The sequence below is a fragment of the Hydractinia symbiolongicarpus genome, chromosome 6 (assembly GCF_029227915.1).
Source record: "Hydractinia symbiolongicarpus strain clone_291-10 chromosome 6, HSymV2.1, whole genome shotgun sequence".
NCBI lineage: Eukaryota > Metazoa > Cnidaria > Hydrozoa > Anthoathecata > Hydractiniidae > Hydractinia > Hydractinia symbiolongicarpus.
The window spans coordinates 22,787,137-22,806,094 of NC_079880.1; the positions used below are offsets into that span (position 1 = coordinate 22,787,137).

At 35.1% G+C, this 18,958-nt stretch overlaps 1 protein-coding gene across 5 annotated transcripts; it reads right to left on the minus strand.

Moving 5' to 3' along the window:
• Positions 1-610: 610 nt before the first annotated feature.
• LOC130647641 (very-long-chain enoyl-CoA reductase-like) lies at positions 611-8,382 on the minus strand. Of its 5 annotated transcripts, none has more exons than XM_057453580.1 (2): positions 8,114-8,382; positions 611-1,506 (listed from the first exon to the last, which is right to left on the minus strand). In XM_057453580.1, exons 1-2 carry the CDS (start codon positions 8,132-8,134, stop codon positions 793-795), a joined length of 735 nt encoding a protein of 244 aa, XP_057309563.1. In that variant the 5' UTR covers positions 8,135-8,382; the 3' UTR covers positions 611-792. The 5 variants fall into 5 exon arrangements, with proteins under 5 accessions (XP_057309563.1, XP_057309566.1, XP_057309565.1 ...); XM_057453583.1 differs by lacking the exon at positions 8,114-8,382 and adding an exon at positions 6,730-7,025; XM_057453582.1 differs by lacking the exon at positions 8,114-8,382 and adding an exon at positions 5,803-6,144.
• Between the last annotated feature and the right edge of the window lie 10,576 nt (positions 8,383-18,958).

Here is an 18,958-nt window from a genome sequence, read left to right on the forward strand (position 1 = left end):
AAACCTGGAATTTTGGTTGAAAATGAAAAATTTGGTTCCCTGTACCAAATTCTCTTAAAACCTCTTAAAAGTATTAAAGTTTAAAGCGGTGGGTCACCCTTATAATAGAACCAGTTCTCGGGGTTCCAGTTCCAGGTAGTAAAAATAAATTAAATTTTGGTGCTCCCTGTAAAAGTTACTGATCGCTGTCAACAAAGTTTAAAAAACAGGCTTCTAGACGTTTTGCAATCGTCTAAAATACACGATTTTATTTTGTAGTTAATTGAGCGTAGATGGTGTATGGTAGCGCAATTGACTTGTAATCATAAGGTTTCAGGTTCGAGTCCCCACTCCGGTGCCCCGTAAATGCAGTGTTGTCAGCCCATTTGGTGCCATCTACTGACCGCTAACCGGTTTGTGTGGCAGGCAAGCAAGTTGGAGCAATGCTATACGCATCTCTAGCGGTAATGTAACGGGGAGGAAGAGCCAACCGGTAGAATGGAATCGCCAAGGAAGTTAAAACTTCCCGTTACTTACTTACGTACTTAATGTCTAGATCTATAGTTATAATGGTTGCATAATTTTATGTAACTCATTTTTGTAAGAAGGAAAAAGAAAAAAAGCTTTCTCATATTGCCAGAAGAAAGTTTTTAAAATAAACTGAAGCGTACAAGTGTAGTCTCTAAACATACATGTTAATTAAATGTACGAGATTGTTTTAAATGTACGCTGTCATGAGAATAAACAAATGTTGTGTCAGCTAAGATGTCTATTTTCAGGACTCATCGCCCTTTTGCGGGTCTTGTGTGTGTATCAAAATACGAATGGGATCAATCTTTTCCGTTTCGGATAACTCTCATTTTGAAAGTCATTTAAATATGCTTCGTGTTTTCTATTTGAATATACCACCAAAGTCACAATCGTGCACAGGAGAAACAACAACGACCACAGTGTCCACGCCACCATAAAAAATCCGAGCCATGTTAAAATCTCACAGAAATAATGAGGACATAGAATATATTCGAATAATCCGCCGTGGGGAACGACACGGCCTGTTTTAATAGAAATCATTCTCGAATCTTCATAATTTTTTGTTCGAAAACAACGCAACTTGTAATGATGAAAACAGTTTCCGATTTCCCCGATTATGTATAAAGTTATCCCAATAACAATGAGCGGTAGATAAGTCGGGTTATAAGCGTAAAGCTCGATAGCCCAAGAATTAAATAGTGCAAGACACCAGTAGTAAATGACACCACCAAGTGTTTCAATCCAGGACATTTTTCTTTTATAAATATGCACGAAAAATACTTCAATGCCACGACGCAAAAAATGAAAACACCACGCTGTGAGAAGAATATATCGAATCGCATTTGGGGATATTTTTTTTCCATTGCCCTCTAACATATTTCCAACCAATGGAAAAAGTCCTTCTGCAGGCAATTTGACGATAAAAATAACGACAAATACAACTAGGCATCCAATATAGCTTATCGTGTTTGCGAAAACGGCGTTGCAACCATCCATCTTAAAAAGATAAACATCAACATTTATTATCACAAGCAAAGGATATATTTGTCAAGAGGGTTACCGTGTACTTAAAATGACGGGTGTGTGTCATGAAAATATGTTGATAAAAACAATAAAGGGAAATACCAACCTTAATAAGTTTCAAAATTATTTAAGGATTGTGGAAATTTCCTTCGAAGGACTTACCTTCTCCGTTGAACTTAATGTCATTTTTGATAATTCTTAGTTAGCAAGCTTGTTTTTAATACTTTTTTTGCTATGTACACAAGTAAAAAAATTTTATGTCTCATATAACACAAAAAAACAATAACAACAACGCTGCTCTCCTACTCAGGTGCAATGAGAATTCAGCCAACTTTCAATAAAAGCAACCCAAAATTGCGGCTGAGGAGCTTTTTTCTGCTTAAGTTAAATTTTATATAAGAATCTTACAGGCTTACTTCGTGCATCAATAGAAAGGTACACAGGAAAAGTGCGACACAAACTGGCCCTGCGTCCGTAGTCCCTGGATGCAGAAACTGTGGACGCAGGGCCAGTTTATGTTTGTGTTATCACTGAAAACGATAGTTAAAAGTACAAGGGTGCCAAAAAATATACACGAAGATAATGCCAGCGAAAGTTGTTCCAAATTTACTAAAAAACAAAACAACGTCAGATGACAATGCAAAACGTAAGTCGCGTAAAGCTTTAGTAGCGCGTGTCCGGGGTACTACCCGCTAGAATCCGAGGACCCCTGCCCACTTCTCCCGCATGGTTGAATTTAATCGAAATTAAACTTAAGTTATATTAAGGTGGTCGTACGAAGAATACCTCTCCCCAGAGCATTTTGTATCTTTTTTGACAATGCCGATACAAGATGTCCTGGATATGAGGTTGCGTATGAAGCATACTAATTTTGTTAGCATATTAATTAAAAAACTAGTCGATAAATCCCGTGGAGTAATCCACTTAGGCAGAAGGACAATGGAAAAATAGGTTGTTTTAGTTTTTTGCTGACGTCAGCAGTGCAAATACAAAATAAATATATTTTTTTAGAAATTTGTATACCTGTTGCCTTCATCGTATATATCTTGAAATGCTGATCAAGAAAATGTATATGATCATGTATCTTTGACAAACGGTTGCAGAGATATCAAGGTTTAAAGGTTTTTTGATGACGTCATCAAACCGTCCATTCCGAAACGGATTCGGGGACCCAGGTTTGGAAAACTTACCCAAATTGGTCCCAGGTTGTCCCTAGTTACCCACGCGGTGAAAAAACATTGACGTCACCACCCCGTTTCCAAGTTATTTGGCCTCAAAGTTTTAAGTGCATTGTAATGGCTTCACTAATCTTAATTAACTTTCCTTTGACGTCAATACTATTTTATCGGTAAAGTTTGGTAAATTACAGAACAATTTTATAGGCGATGTTTTATAGAATTTGTTAAAGAAAATTTTGAAGAATGTAATCCACTTTGCAAAAGTGACAGACACCCACACGGAACTGGCGTATTATTATATAGACTAGTCGATAAGACCCGTAGAGAAATCCACTGAGGCAGGATAAAAATGAGAAAGAAGCGCCATTTAAATTTTGATGACGTCAACAACCCATCTACAAAAAAAAATTAGTACCTTGTTTTCATGTTTCCTCCATTGTGTAGAGCTTACACTGCTGATTGAGAAAATGTATATGATCGTGTGGTGTTATGAGGCGAGTAATGGAATATAAGGGTTTAAAATTTTGCTGACGTCAGCAATGGCCCGTCAAAACCCCCCAAATTTTTCTTATAAATTTGTATACCTGTTGCCTTCATCGTATAGATCTTAAAACGCTGATCAAGAAAATGTATAGGGTCATGTACTTTTGACAAACGGTTGCAGAGATATCAAGGTTTTTTGATGACGTCATCAACCCGTCCATTCCGAAACGGATTCGGGGATCCAGGTTTGGGAAACTTACCCAAATTGGTCCCAGGTAGTCCCTAGTTACCCACGCAGGAGGTGACGTCAGTTATTTCCATCCGTTTCCAAGTTATTTAGCCTTAAATTTAAAAGTGCAATGCAATGGCTTCACTAATCTTAATATACTTTCCTTTGACGTCAATATTGCTCTAACGTCAAAGTTTGATAATTTACAGAACAAATTTATAGGCGATGTTTTATAGACTTTATCAAAGAAATTTTATCCACTTTGCATAAGTCACGACAGAAGCTCCGTATTATTATAGAGACTAGTAGATTAGGCCCGTGGAAAAATCCACTTAGGCAGAAAAACAATTGAAAAGTTCTGTCATTTGAATTTTGATGACATCAGCAAATATTTCAGTATATTGAATATGACTTTTACTAAAAAAAATAATCTGAAAATGCATAAAAAGAAAGTATATAAGTCATAATTTAACAAAAAAGTTCTTAAAATCTAACACAAAATATCAAATGTCAAATCGCATGAAATCCTCCCAACAAAACGTCAGACAAAATATGAAAAACAACGGCGTGCAAGGTGTAAAATCTAGTTAGTAGAAAGTTACAACATTGACAGTCACAACCCAGACAGTTACGACAACAATAATAATAATGTCAGAAATAACACATCTCAAATATGTATACATCTTATTATGTGATTATGTTGAAAACCTTCAATATTTTAATCTGAAATGTCGAAAAGAAAGGCTTGCAACAGTAAGCACAGATCTATGAAATAAGTTCTTTATGCATTTTAAACATTGTCTTTTCCCTAAATGCTTATACAACAATACAACCTGAATAACATAAAAAAACAAACTTAAACAAACCCAAAACACCAAAAAACAAAAAGTTAAACTTTGAAAAATCATTTATTCGGTTGCATACCATCCTCTCCCGCAAAAAAATGCACAAAATATAAAAATTAACCGGTTAACAAAACAATTTTTTTGTCTCATGATCCGTACTGACTTTACCAAACATTTTAAACTGAAATGTCGAAAAAGCAATGAGCAAGGAGTAAATTTCAAATCAACAAAAATCATTATTTTGAAAACATTGTATATATATATATGGTCCTCCTCACAAAAGTTTACAATAAATGTAGAACACAAAGGTTTATGAGGAGCAAATCAAAATATGAACAAAAATCAGTTCAATTGGCACGTTTTATATTGTTTTCATCCATAAAATCTTCCACAAAATTGATATGAAACCCATCAAATTCAACTCAGAAAAAGCAGTCATTTAAGTGCATACAAAAATACAACTTGGAAAGTGTAAAATATCAAATTATTATTTTTAGTATATATACTTGCATATGGTCCTCCCTCACAAAAGTTAAACAGTTTCAGTCTGAACATTCAGTAATTTTTTATCATCACCAAATATTTATTCCCGTAATTACATTACTTACAGTTAGTTTAAAGCTTAAAAAAAGTTTATAAAACAAAATATAAAAAAAATCCAACTTCAGCTCACAGTCTAATTGTACAAAAATTTGTTCTTTCAGTATTTTGCATGTGGTCTTTTTCCACAAAAGTTTACACAACATTTAAAAAACAGCAGTTTCAAACACAAACAATATAATCGGCAACCATACTATTCTCTGCTGAGAAATTTTAACCACAAATGTAAAAAACCCAGGTAAATTTCCTAAAAAATGTCAACAAACTTTGTAAAAATATCAACCACTACCCTTGTAAAAATATATAACCTTGTAATTTACATGCGAGCTTACAGAAGTTTAACAGGATGTCAACAACAAAACAATAAAACTTACTCCAATTAACGAACACACTTTAGTTTTACAAAATCATTCCTCTTAAAGTAAAATTTTTCCTCACGCTACCCTAAAAGTTCAATAAGTCTTTGAAAGATTTTGTGGCTTGTTACATCATAATTCGTGCTCAAATAAGATCCCTAAGTTTAACTACTAAGGTGGATATAAATAGCTAAAAGAGGAATAACAACATTAATCATCAGTTAGCTAGCTAGGTTTAGATATGGAGCTTGAAGGTAACATTAGATAAGACAGATACCCAGTTAAATATAGTTAAACTGGGAAGACGCCAGCTAGCTATTTATGCTTAGTAAAACACATAGAGAAACAATAGCAATATAAAAATTATGACATTTGCAGTAAGTTCAACAAACCAAAAGTTTCGCTAGCACATTTGTTTGATAACATTAATTATGCAAAAAAGTGTAAAAAAAAACGCGGTAAAATATAAAGAATTTAAAGCTCTCAAGTGACTTTTTCCTGGCAAATGCGAGTCTGCCTGACACGTAACTCTAGCGACATAAAAACATAACGTCTAAAAATATCTAAAAAGTTCTTACTATTTGTGAATCCAAATCTACTTTAAACCCAAGCTTTCATTTTCTACTTCTAACTTTTCTTTACTACTTCTAGCTCCACTCTTCACTTTCGAATTAACTTCTTGTGGCTTCTAACTTTACTTGTGTACTTCTATGTTCACATAAAATATATATAAAAAAGAACAGAGTGTAAAACCAATTGGCAAATTTTTAGGCTAATTAGTCAAATTAGAAATGCAAAAACAAAGTTTGAGTCATAATTCATGTTAAAACAACAACAATCAATTTAACAGTTCATTTTACGTCAATTTTTGCACTAAATTTCCAACACAAAATACATATTCTAAATAATTCCTATGATTTTCAACAACAAAACAATAAAACTTACTCCAATTAACGAACACACTTTAGTTTTACAAAATCATTCCTCTTAAAGTAAAATTTTTCCTCACGCTACCCTAAAAGTTCAATAAGTCTTTGAAAGATTTTGTGGCTTGTTACATCATAATTCGTGCTCAAATAAGATCCCTAAGTTTAACTACTAAGGTGGATATAAATAGCTAAAAGAGGAATAACAACATTAATCATCAGTTAGCTAGCTAGGTTTAGATATGGAGCTTGAAGGTAACATTAGATAAGACAGATACCCAGTTAAATATAGTTAAACTGGGAAGACGCCAGCTAGCTATTTATGCTTAGTAAAACACATAGAGAAACAATAGCAATATAAAAATTATGACATTTGCAGTAAGTTCAACAAACCAAAAGTTTCGCTAGCACATTTGTTTGATAACATTAATTATGCAAAAAAGTGTAAAAAAAAACGCGGTAAAATATAAAGAATTTGAAGCTCTCAAGTGACTTTTTCCTGGCAAATGCGAGTCTGCCTGACACGTAACTCTAGCGACATAAAAACATAACGTCTAAAAATATCTAAAAAGTTCTTACTATTTGTGAATCCAAATCTACTTTAAACCCGAGCTTTCATTTTCTACTTCTAACTTTTCTTTACTACTTCTAGCTCCACTCTTCACTTTCGAATTAACTTCTTGTGGCTTCTAACTTTACTTGTGTACTTCTATGTTCACATAAAATATATATAAAAAAGAACAGAGTGTAAAACCAATTGGCAAATTTTTAGGCTAATTAGTCAAATTAGAAATGCAAAAACAAAGTTTGAGTCATAATTCATGTTAAAACAACAACAATCAATTTAACAGTTCATTTTACGTCAATTTTTGCACTAAATTTCCAACAAAAAATACATATTCTAAATAATTCCTATGATTTTCCTCAAAAGTTTAATCAAAATATAAAAGATGAGAGGTGAATGACAAAATCAAAGTTTGCAGAATTTAATTATTTTGGTATATATATGTCTATTGATATATGCCCTTTATAACAATATTTCAATCCAAAATGTGAAAAAGAAAAACAGTTTGCAACAAAATCAGTTATTCTGATGATATTGCATACACATTTTCTCCACAAAAGTGTAAAAAAAGAATGGTTCTAGGAAATACTTCTGATTCAACAAAAATCAGTATTTGTATCTTGTATATACTCATTAAATATTACTCAAAATTTCAAAAAACTGCGATTTGGAACGCATCAAATTTATAAATAGAGAGGGATCAGTCATTTCAGTATGTTGTCCTGCCCGGTAAAAATTTATACAAAATATAAAAATTTTTTCGGTGTTGTACTCCCTCAAAAAAGTTAAAACTTTTCTTAATAAGACAAAATGTCATAAACAAAAACATTTTAGTCAGAACATCTAGAACAACAAAAATCACTACACGTAAGGTACCAGAACTACTACATGTTAAAAAAAAATCGTTTCGTCATATTGCATGTAACCAATGTATATAAGTCACAAAATGTGAAAAAAAAACATTATTTGCATACACAAAATGTGAAAAAAAATTATTTGCTTAAGAACAGTCCTTAAACTCTTCTTAAATATTATGTAATACTTTTTTAAAAGTTGTTGTGGCTTGTTAATTTAAGCTTAAAATGTCAAATGAAATAAGTTACAGTCATATTCTTAGCAAAGACCACTAAGATAACACTACGGTAGCTAGCTTAGCTACATGTAAAAAGCAACATAAAACTGAAGCAAACATAAGCTAGCTACAGCAGCTAATAGCTGGTCAGTTGAATATAAACTGGAGACTTAGCTAGGTATAAAGAACATGGCTACATATTTATAAAGTCCGAGCTAGCTAGCTATAGGTTGTTGTTGGTGTGGTTGGTTTTATGATGCTAGCTAACAAACATGTCTCGCATCAATAATATCATCAAAACTGAAAAAAACATAAACAAACCTTACAGAAACTTTTCTATACTTCATTTATATACCATGCCCCTTTTTAAATGCTTTTGTAAAGATTTATTTTGAAGGAAAGAGTAGAAATTGCTTAAAAAGAACAGCCATCTTTTTTGCAAACACAATTTCCGTTACTTTGTGCTAGAACTTCATTTAACAAACCACATAAAACTCGCAGCTTTTCACGACAAAGAAGACATAATTTTTTCGGCGACTTCAAAGAGAATTTCGGCAACATCAAAGGAAAATGACGATATCAACTTTGCCTGTTACAGACACACGGAACTGGCGTATTATTATATAGACTAGTCGATAAGGCCCGTGGAAAAATCCACTTAGGCAGGATAAGAGAGAAAAACAACCGTCATTTAAATTTTGATGACGTCAGCAGAGACATGTCAGAACACAAAATGTTTTTTTTCAGAAATGTGTATGCCTTCATCGTATAGACCTTGAAACGATGATCAAGAAAATGTATAGGATCATATATCTTTGACAAACGGTTGCAGAGATATTAGGGTTTAAAGATTTTTTGATGACGTCATCAACCCGTCCATTCCAAAACGGATTCGGGGACCCAGGTTTGGGAAACTTACCCAAATTGGTCCAAGGTGGTCCCTAGTTACCCACGCGGTGAAAAATCATTGACGTCACCAACTCGTTTCCAAGTTATTTAGCCTCAAAGTTTTAGGTGCACTGTAATGGCTTCATTAATTTAATATAGGATATTGACGTTAAAGTGGTGTTATTGACGTCGCGCCGTAATGTCTGAATATTTACCATATTAGACATGCATTTTTCGGCAATATCAAAGGAAAATGAAGACATCCACTTTGCCTGTCACAGAGACACGGAACTGGCGTATTATTATATAGACTAGTCAATAAGGCCCGTGGAAAAATCCACTAAGGCGCAGAAGAACAATGGAAAATTAGGTTGCTTTAGATTTTTTGCTGACGTCAGCAGTGCATATACAAAAAGAAAATTGGTGAAATTTAATCATTTGTTGTCTGTAATGTGCAGAGGTTAAAACGCTGATCAAAATAATGTATAGTATCGTATGTTTTTGAAAAGAGCCTAAGGAGATATGGGGTATAAAAATTTTGCTGACGTCAGCAAAGTTCCTACCAAAAGTTCCAAAGAAAAATTTCTTCACAAATTTGTACACCCGTTGCATTCATCATATAGATCTTGAAATGCTGATCAAGAAAATGTATAGGAACATGAACTTTTGACAAACGGTTGCAGAGATATTGGGGTTTGTAGGTTTTGTGATGACGCCATCAACCCGTCCATTCCGAAACGGATTCAAGGACCCAGGTTTGGGAAACTTACCCAAATTGGTCCCAGGTGGTCCCTAGTTACCCACGCGGTGAAAAATCATTGACGTCACCACCTCGTTTCCAAGTTATTTGGCCTCAAAGTTTTAAGTGCACTGTAATGACTTCAATAATTTAATATAGGATATTGACGTTAAAGTAATATTATTGACGTCGCGCCGTAACGTCAGAAAATTTAACATATTGGATATGCATTTTTCGGCAACATCAAAGGAAAATGACGATATCCACTTTGCCTGTTACAGACACACGGAACTGGCGTATTATTATATAGATTGACGTTAAAGTAGTGTTATTTTCGTCGCGTCGTAACGTCAGAAAATTTAACATATTAGACATGCATTTTTCGGCAACATCAAAGGAAAATGAAGACATCCACTTTGCCTGTCACAGACACACAGACAGACACACCTAGCGTATTATTATATTTTTTTTTCGCTAAAAACCGTTAACCGTTAAAGATGGCGGCACGAAAACATAAACAAGAAACTGAAAGTAATTAATTAGTAAACACATCTACGCGAAACTTGTGTTAAACTTGTGACACGAAACGGGTTTCAAAAGATTAACAAATTAATAATCACTTACTTCTTGACATTGTTGACTGCTGTTTAAACTGGAATTCATGGTATAATTGACACACGGCTTACATCCAACACAACGCCGAAAAGACTTTACGCAATTTAAGATTTGTTTTGTTTAAAGATTTGCTTTAAAAGGGCACCCTCCTCATCGGGGACCTCTTAGGTAAGCCAGTAAACTTAAAATTTATTCTTATCTGACAGTTGGTGTTTGCGAAGAGTGTTTGGTATCAAATTTAAGATTTAAAGAAGGCGCGTTATAAAGGCACCCTCCTTATCGGGGTCCTTTGAGGTAGGAGAGAAATTAGTTTTAGTGTATTTGTTTTGCGTCTATCGATTGTACTGAAACAGCATGGATGGAATGATTAAACGACTATTTTATAATGATCAACCACCACCACAAGACAATGATTCTGAGGAAAGAAAAACAAGTTTGGGTGAAAATTCTATGGTTGAAAAAGGAAATCAATCTTCTGGAAACACTGCTATACCCAACACAAAATGGTTTGAAAACTACAATTGCACGCATTGTGAGAAGAAATGCAAGAGTTCCTCTGGACTTAAATTGCATTTGAAAGCCTGTAAACGAAACCTGGTGATAAAAAACCCAGAAAATACAAGGAAAATTAAAGAAGTCATTGCAGGTGTGTCTTTAACGGAAACTTCAAAAAAGGAAAACATTAAATTGAAGTCAACAACGCAAAGCTCAGGTGTCAAAACTTTGGAAAATCATTACGAAACCACTGTTATAAATAGAAATCAAGCACAAATCAAGATTTGGGGTGATCATACGTTAGATGACGTGATACAAATCTTCAATGCCACGTACGACGAAGTTGTGCACTGGAGAAGAAATTTGTTTTTACTACCAACAGGTGCAGCAGGGAAGAGATATATTACTGAAACAATAAGACTCATAGAGATCTGGAACCAACAAGTAGATTTATTAAAGAGGATTTCTATCAAAGCAGTTATGACGATGCCGATGCTTCTACTACAAAAACCATCATACAAGTCCAAAGCGAAGGATCACTCTGAATGTCTTAACCGTAGATTAAATCTCTGGGTGGAAGAAAGATTCGATGATTTGATGAGAGAATCGAGGACTATACAATCTAAAATCCCAAAACCAAATTCCCTGAATACTCCAGAGCAGTGCGCTAAAAATTTCGCAAAACTAATGCTTCAAGGAAAGATACATGCTGCACTAAAATTATTGGATGATAAGATGTCTGGTGGAGTACTGGATCTAACTGATGAGACACTCCAAGAACTGAGGTTGAAACATTCAAATCCTGTTGACGCTGATGAATCTGTGCTTCTCAAAGGGGAAATCCCATTTATCGATCCTGCTATTTACAACAACATAGATGAAACAACAATATTGAAAGCCGCACTTCGTACAAAAGTTTCAGCAGGACCGTCAGGAATGAATTCAGATGGCTGGAGACGTATATTAGTGTCAAAGAATTTTGGAAAGATCGGCGTGGAATTGAGATCATCTTTGGCTCGGTTTGCGAAAAATCTTTGTACAACTGCATTTGATCACACAGAAGGCAATTCACTGGAAGCATACATCGCTTGTAGGTTAATACCACTAGATAAGAAACCTGCGGACTATTGGTGTGGGGGAGGTTCTTCGAAGGGTGATTGGAAAGTTCATAATATCAGTAATCAAACCGGAAATACTTGAAAGCGCTGGTTCTCTCCAATTATGTGCTGGTCTACCTTCCGGAATGTGAGGCGGCTGCTCATGCCATGACAACAATTTTTGAAGAAGAAGGAACAGACGCATTACTTTTAGTAGATGCTACGAATGCTTTTAACTCACTTAATCGGAAAGTGCTACTTCATAATATCCGATACATATGTCCAGCTATGTCTACGTATATACAAAATTGTTATAGCTCACCATCGAGGCTGTTTGCTATGGGTGGGAAATAAATATTATCGGCAGAAGGAACAACTCAAGGTGACCCGTTCGCTATGCCAGCTTATGCAGTTGGAATTGTTCCTCTTCTCCCGCTGTTGAAGAATGACGTGGAAGATAGAAAGTTGAACATAACTCACTGCGCTTATGCTGATGATTTGGGAGGTGCCGGAAAAATATTTGAATTAAGAAAATGGTGGGATAAATTTGAGCATTATGGTCCATTATTCGGCTATTATCCTAAAGCATCAAAATCATGGTTAATAGTAAAGGATGAACATAAATTAGTAGCTGATGATGTCTTCAGTGACACGGAGATAAACATCACTACAGTTGGAAATAAATATCTTGGCAGCTTTATAGGTACACAAGATGAGAAAGAAAAGTACATCATTGGGTTGGTAAATGAATGGATTGTTCAGATAAAGAAGTTAGCTAAAATTGCACTTTTTCAACCACACGCTGCCTATGCTGCTTACATAAGTGGATTTCAACACAAATTTAACTATTTTATCCGGACACTTGGGGATATGAGCAAGTATATCAAAGTACTGGACGATGTTATCGACAATACATTGATCCCAGCATTGACAGAGGGACATAAATGTACCGAAAACGAGAGAATATTACTGAGTTTACCAATTCGCTATGGTGGTATGGGAATTGTGATATTAGTCGAATCATCAAAGAGAGAACATGAAAATTCTGTTGAAATGACAAAACAACTAGCAGAAAGAATTAAACTACAGCAAACGTCTTATAAATTTGACAAACAGTTACACAATAATATCAAAAGCAAAATCCTTAAACAGAAACAAATGTTGCATAACGAAAAGCTGAAAGAAATTCGCCAACGCATGACGAATGAGCAATTACGAGCAAATGATTTGGCGACAATGAAAGGTGCTTCAAGTTGGTTGTCAGCACTCCCAATAAAATCTGAGGATTATGCACTCAACAAAAGAGAGTTTTATGATGCCATACAAATGAGATATCGGGGATTTGAAGTTCCTACCAACAATTTGTGTCTGTGGAAAACGCTTCACGATTGACCATGCTATGTCATGTGTCAAGGGTGGCTATATTCATCAACGTCACGATGAATTAAGAGATACTTTGGCAAAAATATCTGAAGAGATTTCCAATGATGTAGAAACAGAACCGCATTTACAACAGCTGACTGGAGAAAAATTAAGCAATTCTGCAAACTCCACAGATGAAGCTAGACTCGACATTAGCGTTAGAGGATTCTGGCAACGAGGTCAACGAGCATTTTTTGAAGTAAGGGTATTTAACCCATTCGCTTTAACATACCTCAATCAGAAACTGCCTAATGCATTCAAATCGAATGAAAACACCAAGAAACGTGCATATGGACAAAGAGTGCTAGAAGTAGAACACGGATCATTTACACCGCTGATTTTCACACCATATGGGGATCCAGTCGAGAGACAGAACATTTTATCTCCACTCTGTCGCATAAAGTAGCGGGAAAAAGAAATCTAGAACAAAGTACCGTTACAAACTGGCTTCGGACGAAATTATCATTTTTTTTACTGCGTTCAGCAATACTCTGTATTCGAGGAACAAGAAATACAAAACGAAGGTTGATAAAAGTAGATGTTAATTGTCTCGAGATATCAAATGCAACGAGCCAACTTGTCAACTGAGAGATTTTATACTACGCACAATCGCCTGTACTATATCAGTCTGAGAAACGGAGAACTTTGTTTTGCTGTTTAGCTAGCTATTTTCTTGTCACTTGTAAAGTTTATAATTATTTAATATAAGATATTGATTTTTTTTTATTAAAAAAAAATTTTGTCCACAAAAAAAAAAAAAAAAAAAAATTATTATAGAGATTGATTGCAAGAGAAAAGAGAATGCGGAAATTAGTTTTGCGAATAGGATTTTAAAAATGTGGTCAAAATAAGGAACAAAAATTTGCGAATGAGTTTTTATTTTTTACTTTTTTATTGACAATGCAAGGTTGAGAATTATTAACTTCAAATAGCTATTGTTTTGCTTAAATCTAATTTCTAAACGGAGTTTTTTACTAAATTTACAGGAGAATTGCGAACAAGGTGGAAAAAAAAGATAATATGGGAAATAAAAGATTACAAAAGCTCCAACCTCGTTCCCAGGGCATTTTGCCTTGTTGATAACGGCTCAGGGGCCACAAGACCCTAGAGATAGGAAAATGCGGATGTTAGTGCAATCATGTCAAATAAGCGGGCATATCCGTTAAATCAACGTAAAAAGGTCCACAAAATCCCTTAGCACTTTACCATTTTACGTCAGAAGAATAGATCATGCCCGTTAAATCAACGATAGAAGAGTCCCCCAAACCCCCCAATCCCCGCCGTGTCCCCCTGGCCCCCCCCATTACAGTGACAGGATTCAACCCTGTCTATGGCCTCTAGCGTACGTAGTAATACCATCAATGATAAAACATAAATAACAACACGCAGGTAGTTTTTGTTATCTTGTAAACCATCCATCAAACGCTTATAACAATAGGATTTTGCATACCAGAAAGTTGTTTACATAAGAAAAAGTCAAAACGAAAGTAGCCGTTGCTAAGGATATTTGGTATGTAAGGAATGCATTGTTCTTTATTGTTATTATGGTTTGATTGACATTTAATTGACGTCATTTATCTAAACAAATACCATATGAAATAACCCGTTGTCATAGCAATCACAAGAGCGATCTTCTCATCTTCATGTGTAGGAGTATCTTTGTGGTAAGGTGCAGTAATGTGTTTATCAGTAGTACTAGTAGTACTAGTAGTAATAGTACTATGGATAGGAATAGGACCCGATGTCCTATCGGGGGTCTTTTTATCGGTAATAGGACCGGATGTCCTATCGGGGGTCTTTTTATCGGTAATAGGACCGGATGTCCTATCAGGAATATTTTTATGTGATTCAGCTGTTTTTTCAATAACATTAACCTTTCGATTAATCCCAATCGTCAGATCTTCACCCGATATCAAAATCTTGTTGTTGTAACCTACCACCCCTGTTTTAATTTTGAGATTCATGTCACTAGGTAACATATAAATACATTGTCCAACTGAATAATCAACCTCACTTGAAGCGTAGTTTAACGTATCCTGATAACGTTTAATGTCCTCCTGAATATCAACTCTACGGTTAACAATGTCCTCAAGGTTGTTCATAAAAACTCTTTGAGCCGTCAAAGCGCTTGAATCATTACCCAAGATAGAAGAACGGGATGAGGCTTGCGAACTAAGAACAAGATAAGCATACGCCCTAACACTGCTTGAAATCTTTACAAGACCTGTTTTTGTAAAGCCATTAGATTTTTCCACAATCCATCGTGTCATGGAGTCATTCGTGAAATAACTCAAGCCCGGAGTTGGATAGTTTTTACGTCTTTTTTGATATGAGCTGAAAAAGTATTGACCTCTGTATTTCATAGGATTAGAATCGACGTCATATTCACCACATATTTTTAGAAATTCTTCGTTTGAATAAGGATTGTCATATTGATTAAAACTATCTTCAAAAGGTAGAAATGTCTGCAAGCGCTTAATGATTCGTCTAATGTGATAATAGACATGAAAACGATATACCGATCTGATCATAGATCTGCCTTCTTTCAGGTGTTCGGAACTGACTCCACAAGCACTTGAAGCACACCAAGTGGCAAAATTGAGTTGGGTTTGCCATAATTTAAACGGTTGTTCATTCCAAATTTTCATACGTTGTTCGTTTTGATTCAGTTCGTAATTAGTAAAAATATTAGGAAAGACAGCAGGAAAAGAGCCATTTTCAGAGACAATAATGGTCTGTTTGTATAGATCCTTCCCATCCAATATCTGAAGGTCCCGTCCTCCATTTGGCTTATAGGCCGCATTGGGATTGTATTTGAAAATGCTATCCATTCTTTTTTATTTAAATAATTCCACTCTCTAATATAAGAATGTATATCACAATAAATGACGTAAATAGTGAAAAGACAATCTATTTGTATCACAACATATACAACGATACTGGCACAAAAGAAGTTGCGATCATAGAGACGTTTTCGGACAATGTTACATATGAAATCACAACTCCACTAAAAGTGACCATTGGAAAAGAAGAAAAGTTGCTACCGAAAGGAAAATACACCGGTAGGGAGCTGAACGCATCTTTAGCGGGTGATGTCACATCCACACCATTAATCAAAGACCCTCGAGTAATCAAAACAAATAAGCTAACCAACATAACAGAATTACATTTCAATCTGAATGAATTGGATAATACATTAAATCTTAAAAATGGTAGATATAGCGATAACCTGCTAACATATCATATATCTGAGTATGGTGATGTTACACATATTGAGCCAAAAAACCCACAATATAAGAAACTAAAGGGTGGTTACCTTCAATCACTTACTTTTAAAATAACTGATCAAAATGGAGATCTGGTAAAAGATCTGGGAACAACATTTGTCCTTCATATTAGAGACGGCAGACAATAGGTTTGAATAAAAGGTCATAGGTCTAATGAAGTATACGCTAACTGAGATAAAAGTAAAAATAAAATAAAAGTAATAACAGACATGGAATACGGAAAAAGGTTAAATCCTGAACGTTCTCTTAGAACTGCTCATAGTGTAAAAGGATCACACCAAAAAGTAATTGTGACACACAATCCAAGTGAGATTGATCAAAACCAGTCACTTTTGATTAGGTTTCCTAATTTAGGTAGCGATGATGTTATTGTTCCAGGGACTTCAAAAATAAGTTTCGACGTTGAACTCGAGTCAAAAGCCGACACGAAAAGAACATTAGTCTCTAATATTGGAAGAGCTATTGTTAAAAACTTAGCAATCTAGTTTGAGGGTACCGAGATTATGAGCATTGATGACTTTGATCTTTTAGGATGCTACAGAGATTTATGGCTAACCAAGTATGAAAAGAGAAATGCAATCAGACAAGGCATCATATCCAATGATGGGTGTACGGAAAACTGTATGAAATTGAGGGTAAGCGCTTCGGATAAAGACGCATCTGATGTCTCAGACAAAGCCATTGCCGATGCATACAAAAACAAGTTCACCATACCACTAGATTTTGAAATGTTAGATAGCACGATTCCATATTATCAAGCCGGATTAGGTAACAGGTTATGTTATGAGATCACATTCAATAATTACGACAGGGTTGTATTATCAACTCCAACCAAACCTTCCGGTTCTGCCACGGCACCGGCACCGGATGCTAAATACAAAATAACTAACATATCTCTCGAATATGAGATTGTGACACACCCAACCTTAGCCAAATTCATTTCAAATGAATATGAAAACATGGCTTTACTGTACGACAGGTTTTTGAGACATAGACAAATTAGAGTGGATAAGTCGGACACAACGTGGAATTGGTCATTCAATACACCTTGTAAATCTTTGAAGGGTATATTGGTTTTGTTTGAAGACGAACAAGCCTACAAACGAGATACCGGTAAGTTCTACAATCCGAAAATTAAAAAGGTATCCGCCATAGTTGAGGATAAGCCTAACCAACTTTTTGCTCAAGGGATGCAGCCGTTTGAACATTACAATGAAATTTGTAAGTATTTGCTGAGGGTAAACCAAAGGATGGCAATGCCGGCGAAATCAAAAAACATCTGCAATTACATGATGTAAAAGTCTCCGATTACTTGACGAACAAATATGCTCTATGGTTAGATTTCAGAACCATAGATGAAAACTCCCTGCATGGGACCGGCCGACGGATTGAAAATGCAAGTGAGGGGATCACCCTACAAATTGAAAAGACCGCCGAAACCACAGGATCCTTAAACGCCTATATATATCTAATCATGGACGCTCAACTAAACATTCAAAAAGGTTAAATTATTGATGTACTTTATTAAGATAGAATGGCGACACACTTTACATGAAAGAGCCCCACACAGCATTATTCGTTGGTCCCACGGGATGCGGAAAATCCAAACGTGTTGTAAAATTATTAGAGAATGAATACTTTCATCACTTCGATTTCATCGTGATTATATGCCCAACATTAAGATGGAATAAGACATATAGGGACCGAAAATGGTTTTGGAACGACGAATATGTGATTCTAATTGAGCCGGGAGGTATCTTATATCAATGGATTCGAAAGATGACGGATTTCTGTGCTGGATACAAAACCTTATTCCTGATCGACGATATCATCGCAGATGAGAAACTAGACAAAAAGAGACAGCCATTGCTAGAGTTGGCCATTAGCGGACGACATCGAAACCACACTACGTGGCTACTCACACAATCATACACCGCTATACCAAAAAATTTACGAAGGCAAGCTAAAATGTTATATGTGTGGTATCCAAAAAACAGACAAGATTTCGCAACTATTCATGAAGAAAATGATGTCATTGAATCACGATCAGAGATCCAGACGGTTAAGGAAAGGCTAAAAGATGGTAAATACACACATTTAGTTATGAGAATGGAACATCCAAAAACTTACGTGATTTACTAGATTGGACGTTTTTTGTTACAAGACTCTTGTAACAAAAGTATAAGAAGAATCTAACAGATCTATAGGACTCCTATAGACTCCTATAGATTTCTTGAAATCTCCTATAGGTTTCTTGAAATCTCCTATAGATTTCTTGAAATCTCCTATAAGACTCTCCTATAAGACTCCTATAAGACTACTATAGGACTACTATAGGACCACAACAAAATGATAGAATATATCAATTTCATAATACTAGTACTAGTATTACCAGTAGTACTTAGTTTTTGCTATTTTTGTGTTAAAAAATACCTATCGCTATTGAAAATGGCTGAAACGGCAATTGATAACTTAATTGCTCCTCCGGGTCCTCCATCCGAGGATGGTAAGAGGCAAAAATTGCTGGAGTGTGTGTTAACCGGAAATAGCAAGCTATACCTGGGTAAAATGTATACGGACGATCAAATTCAAAAGCTCAAAGATGATGAGGTGAAGAAACTCTTTAGT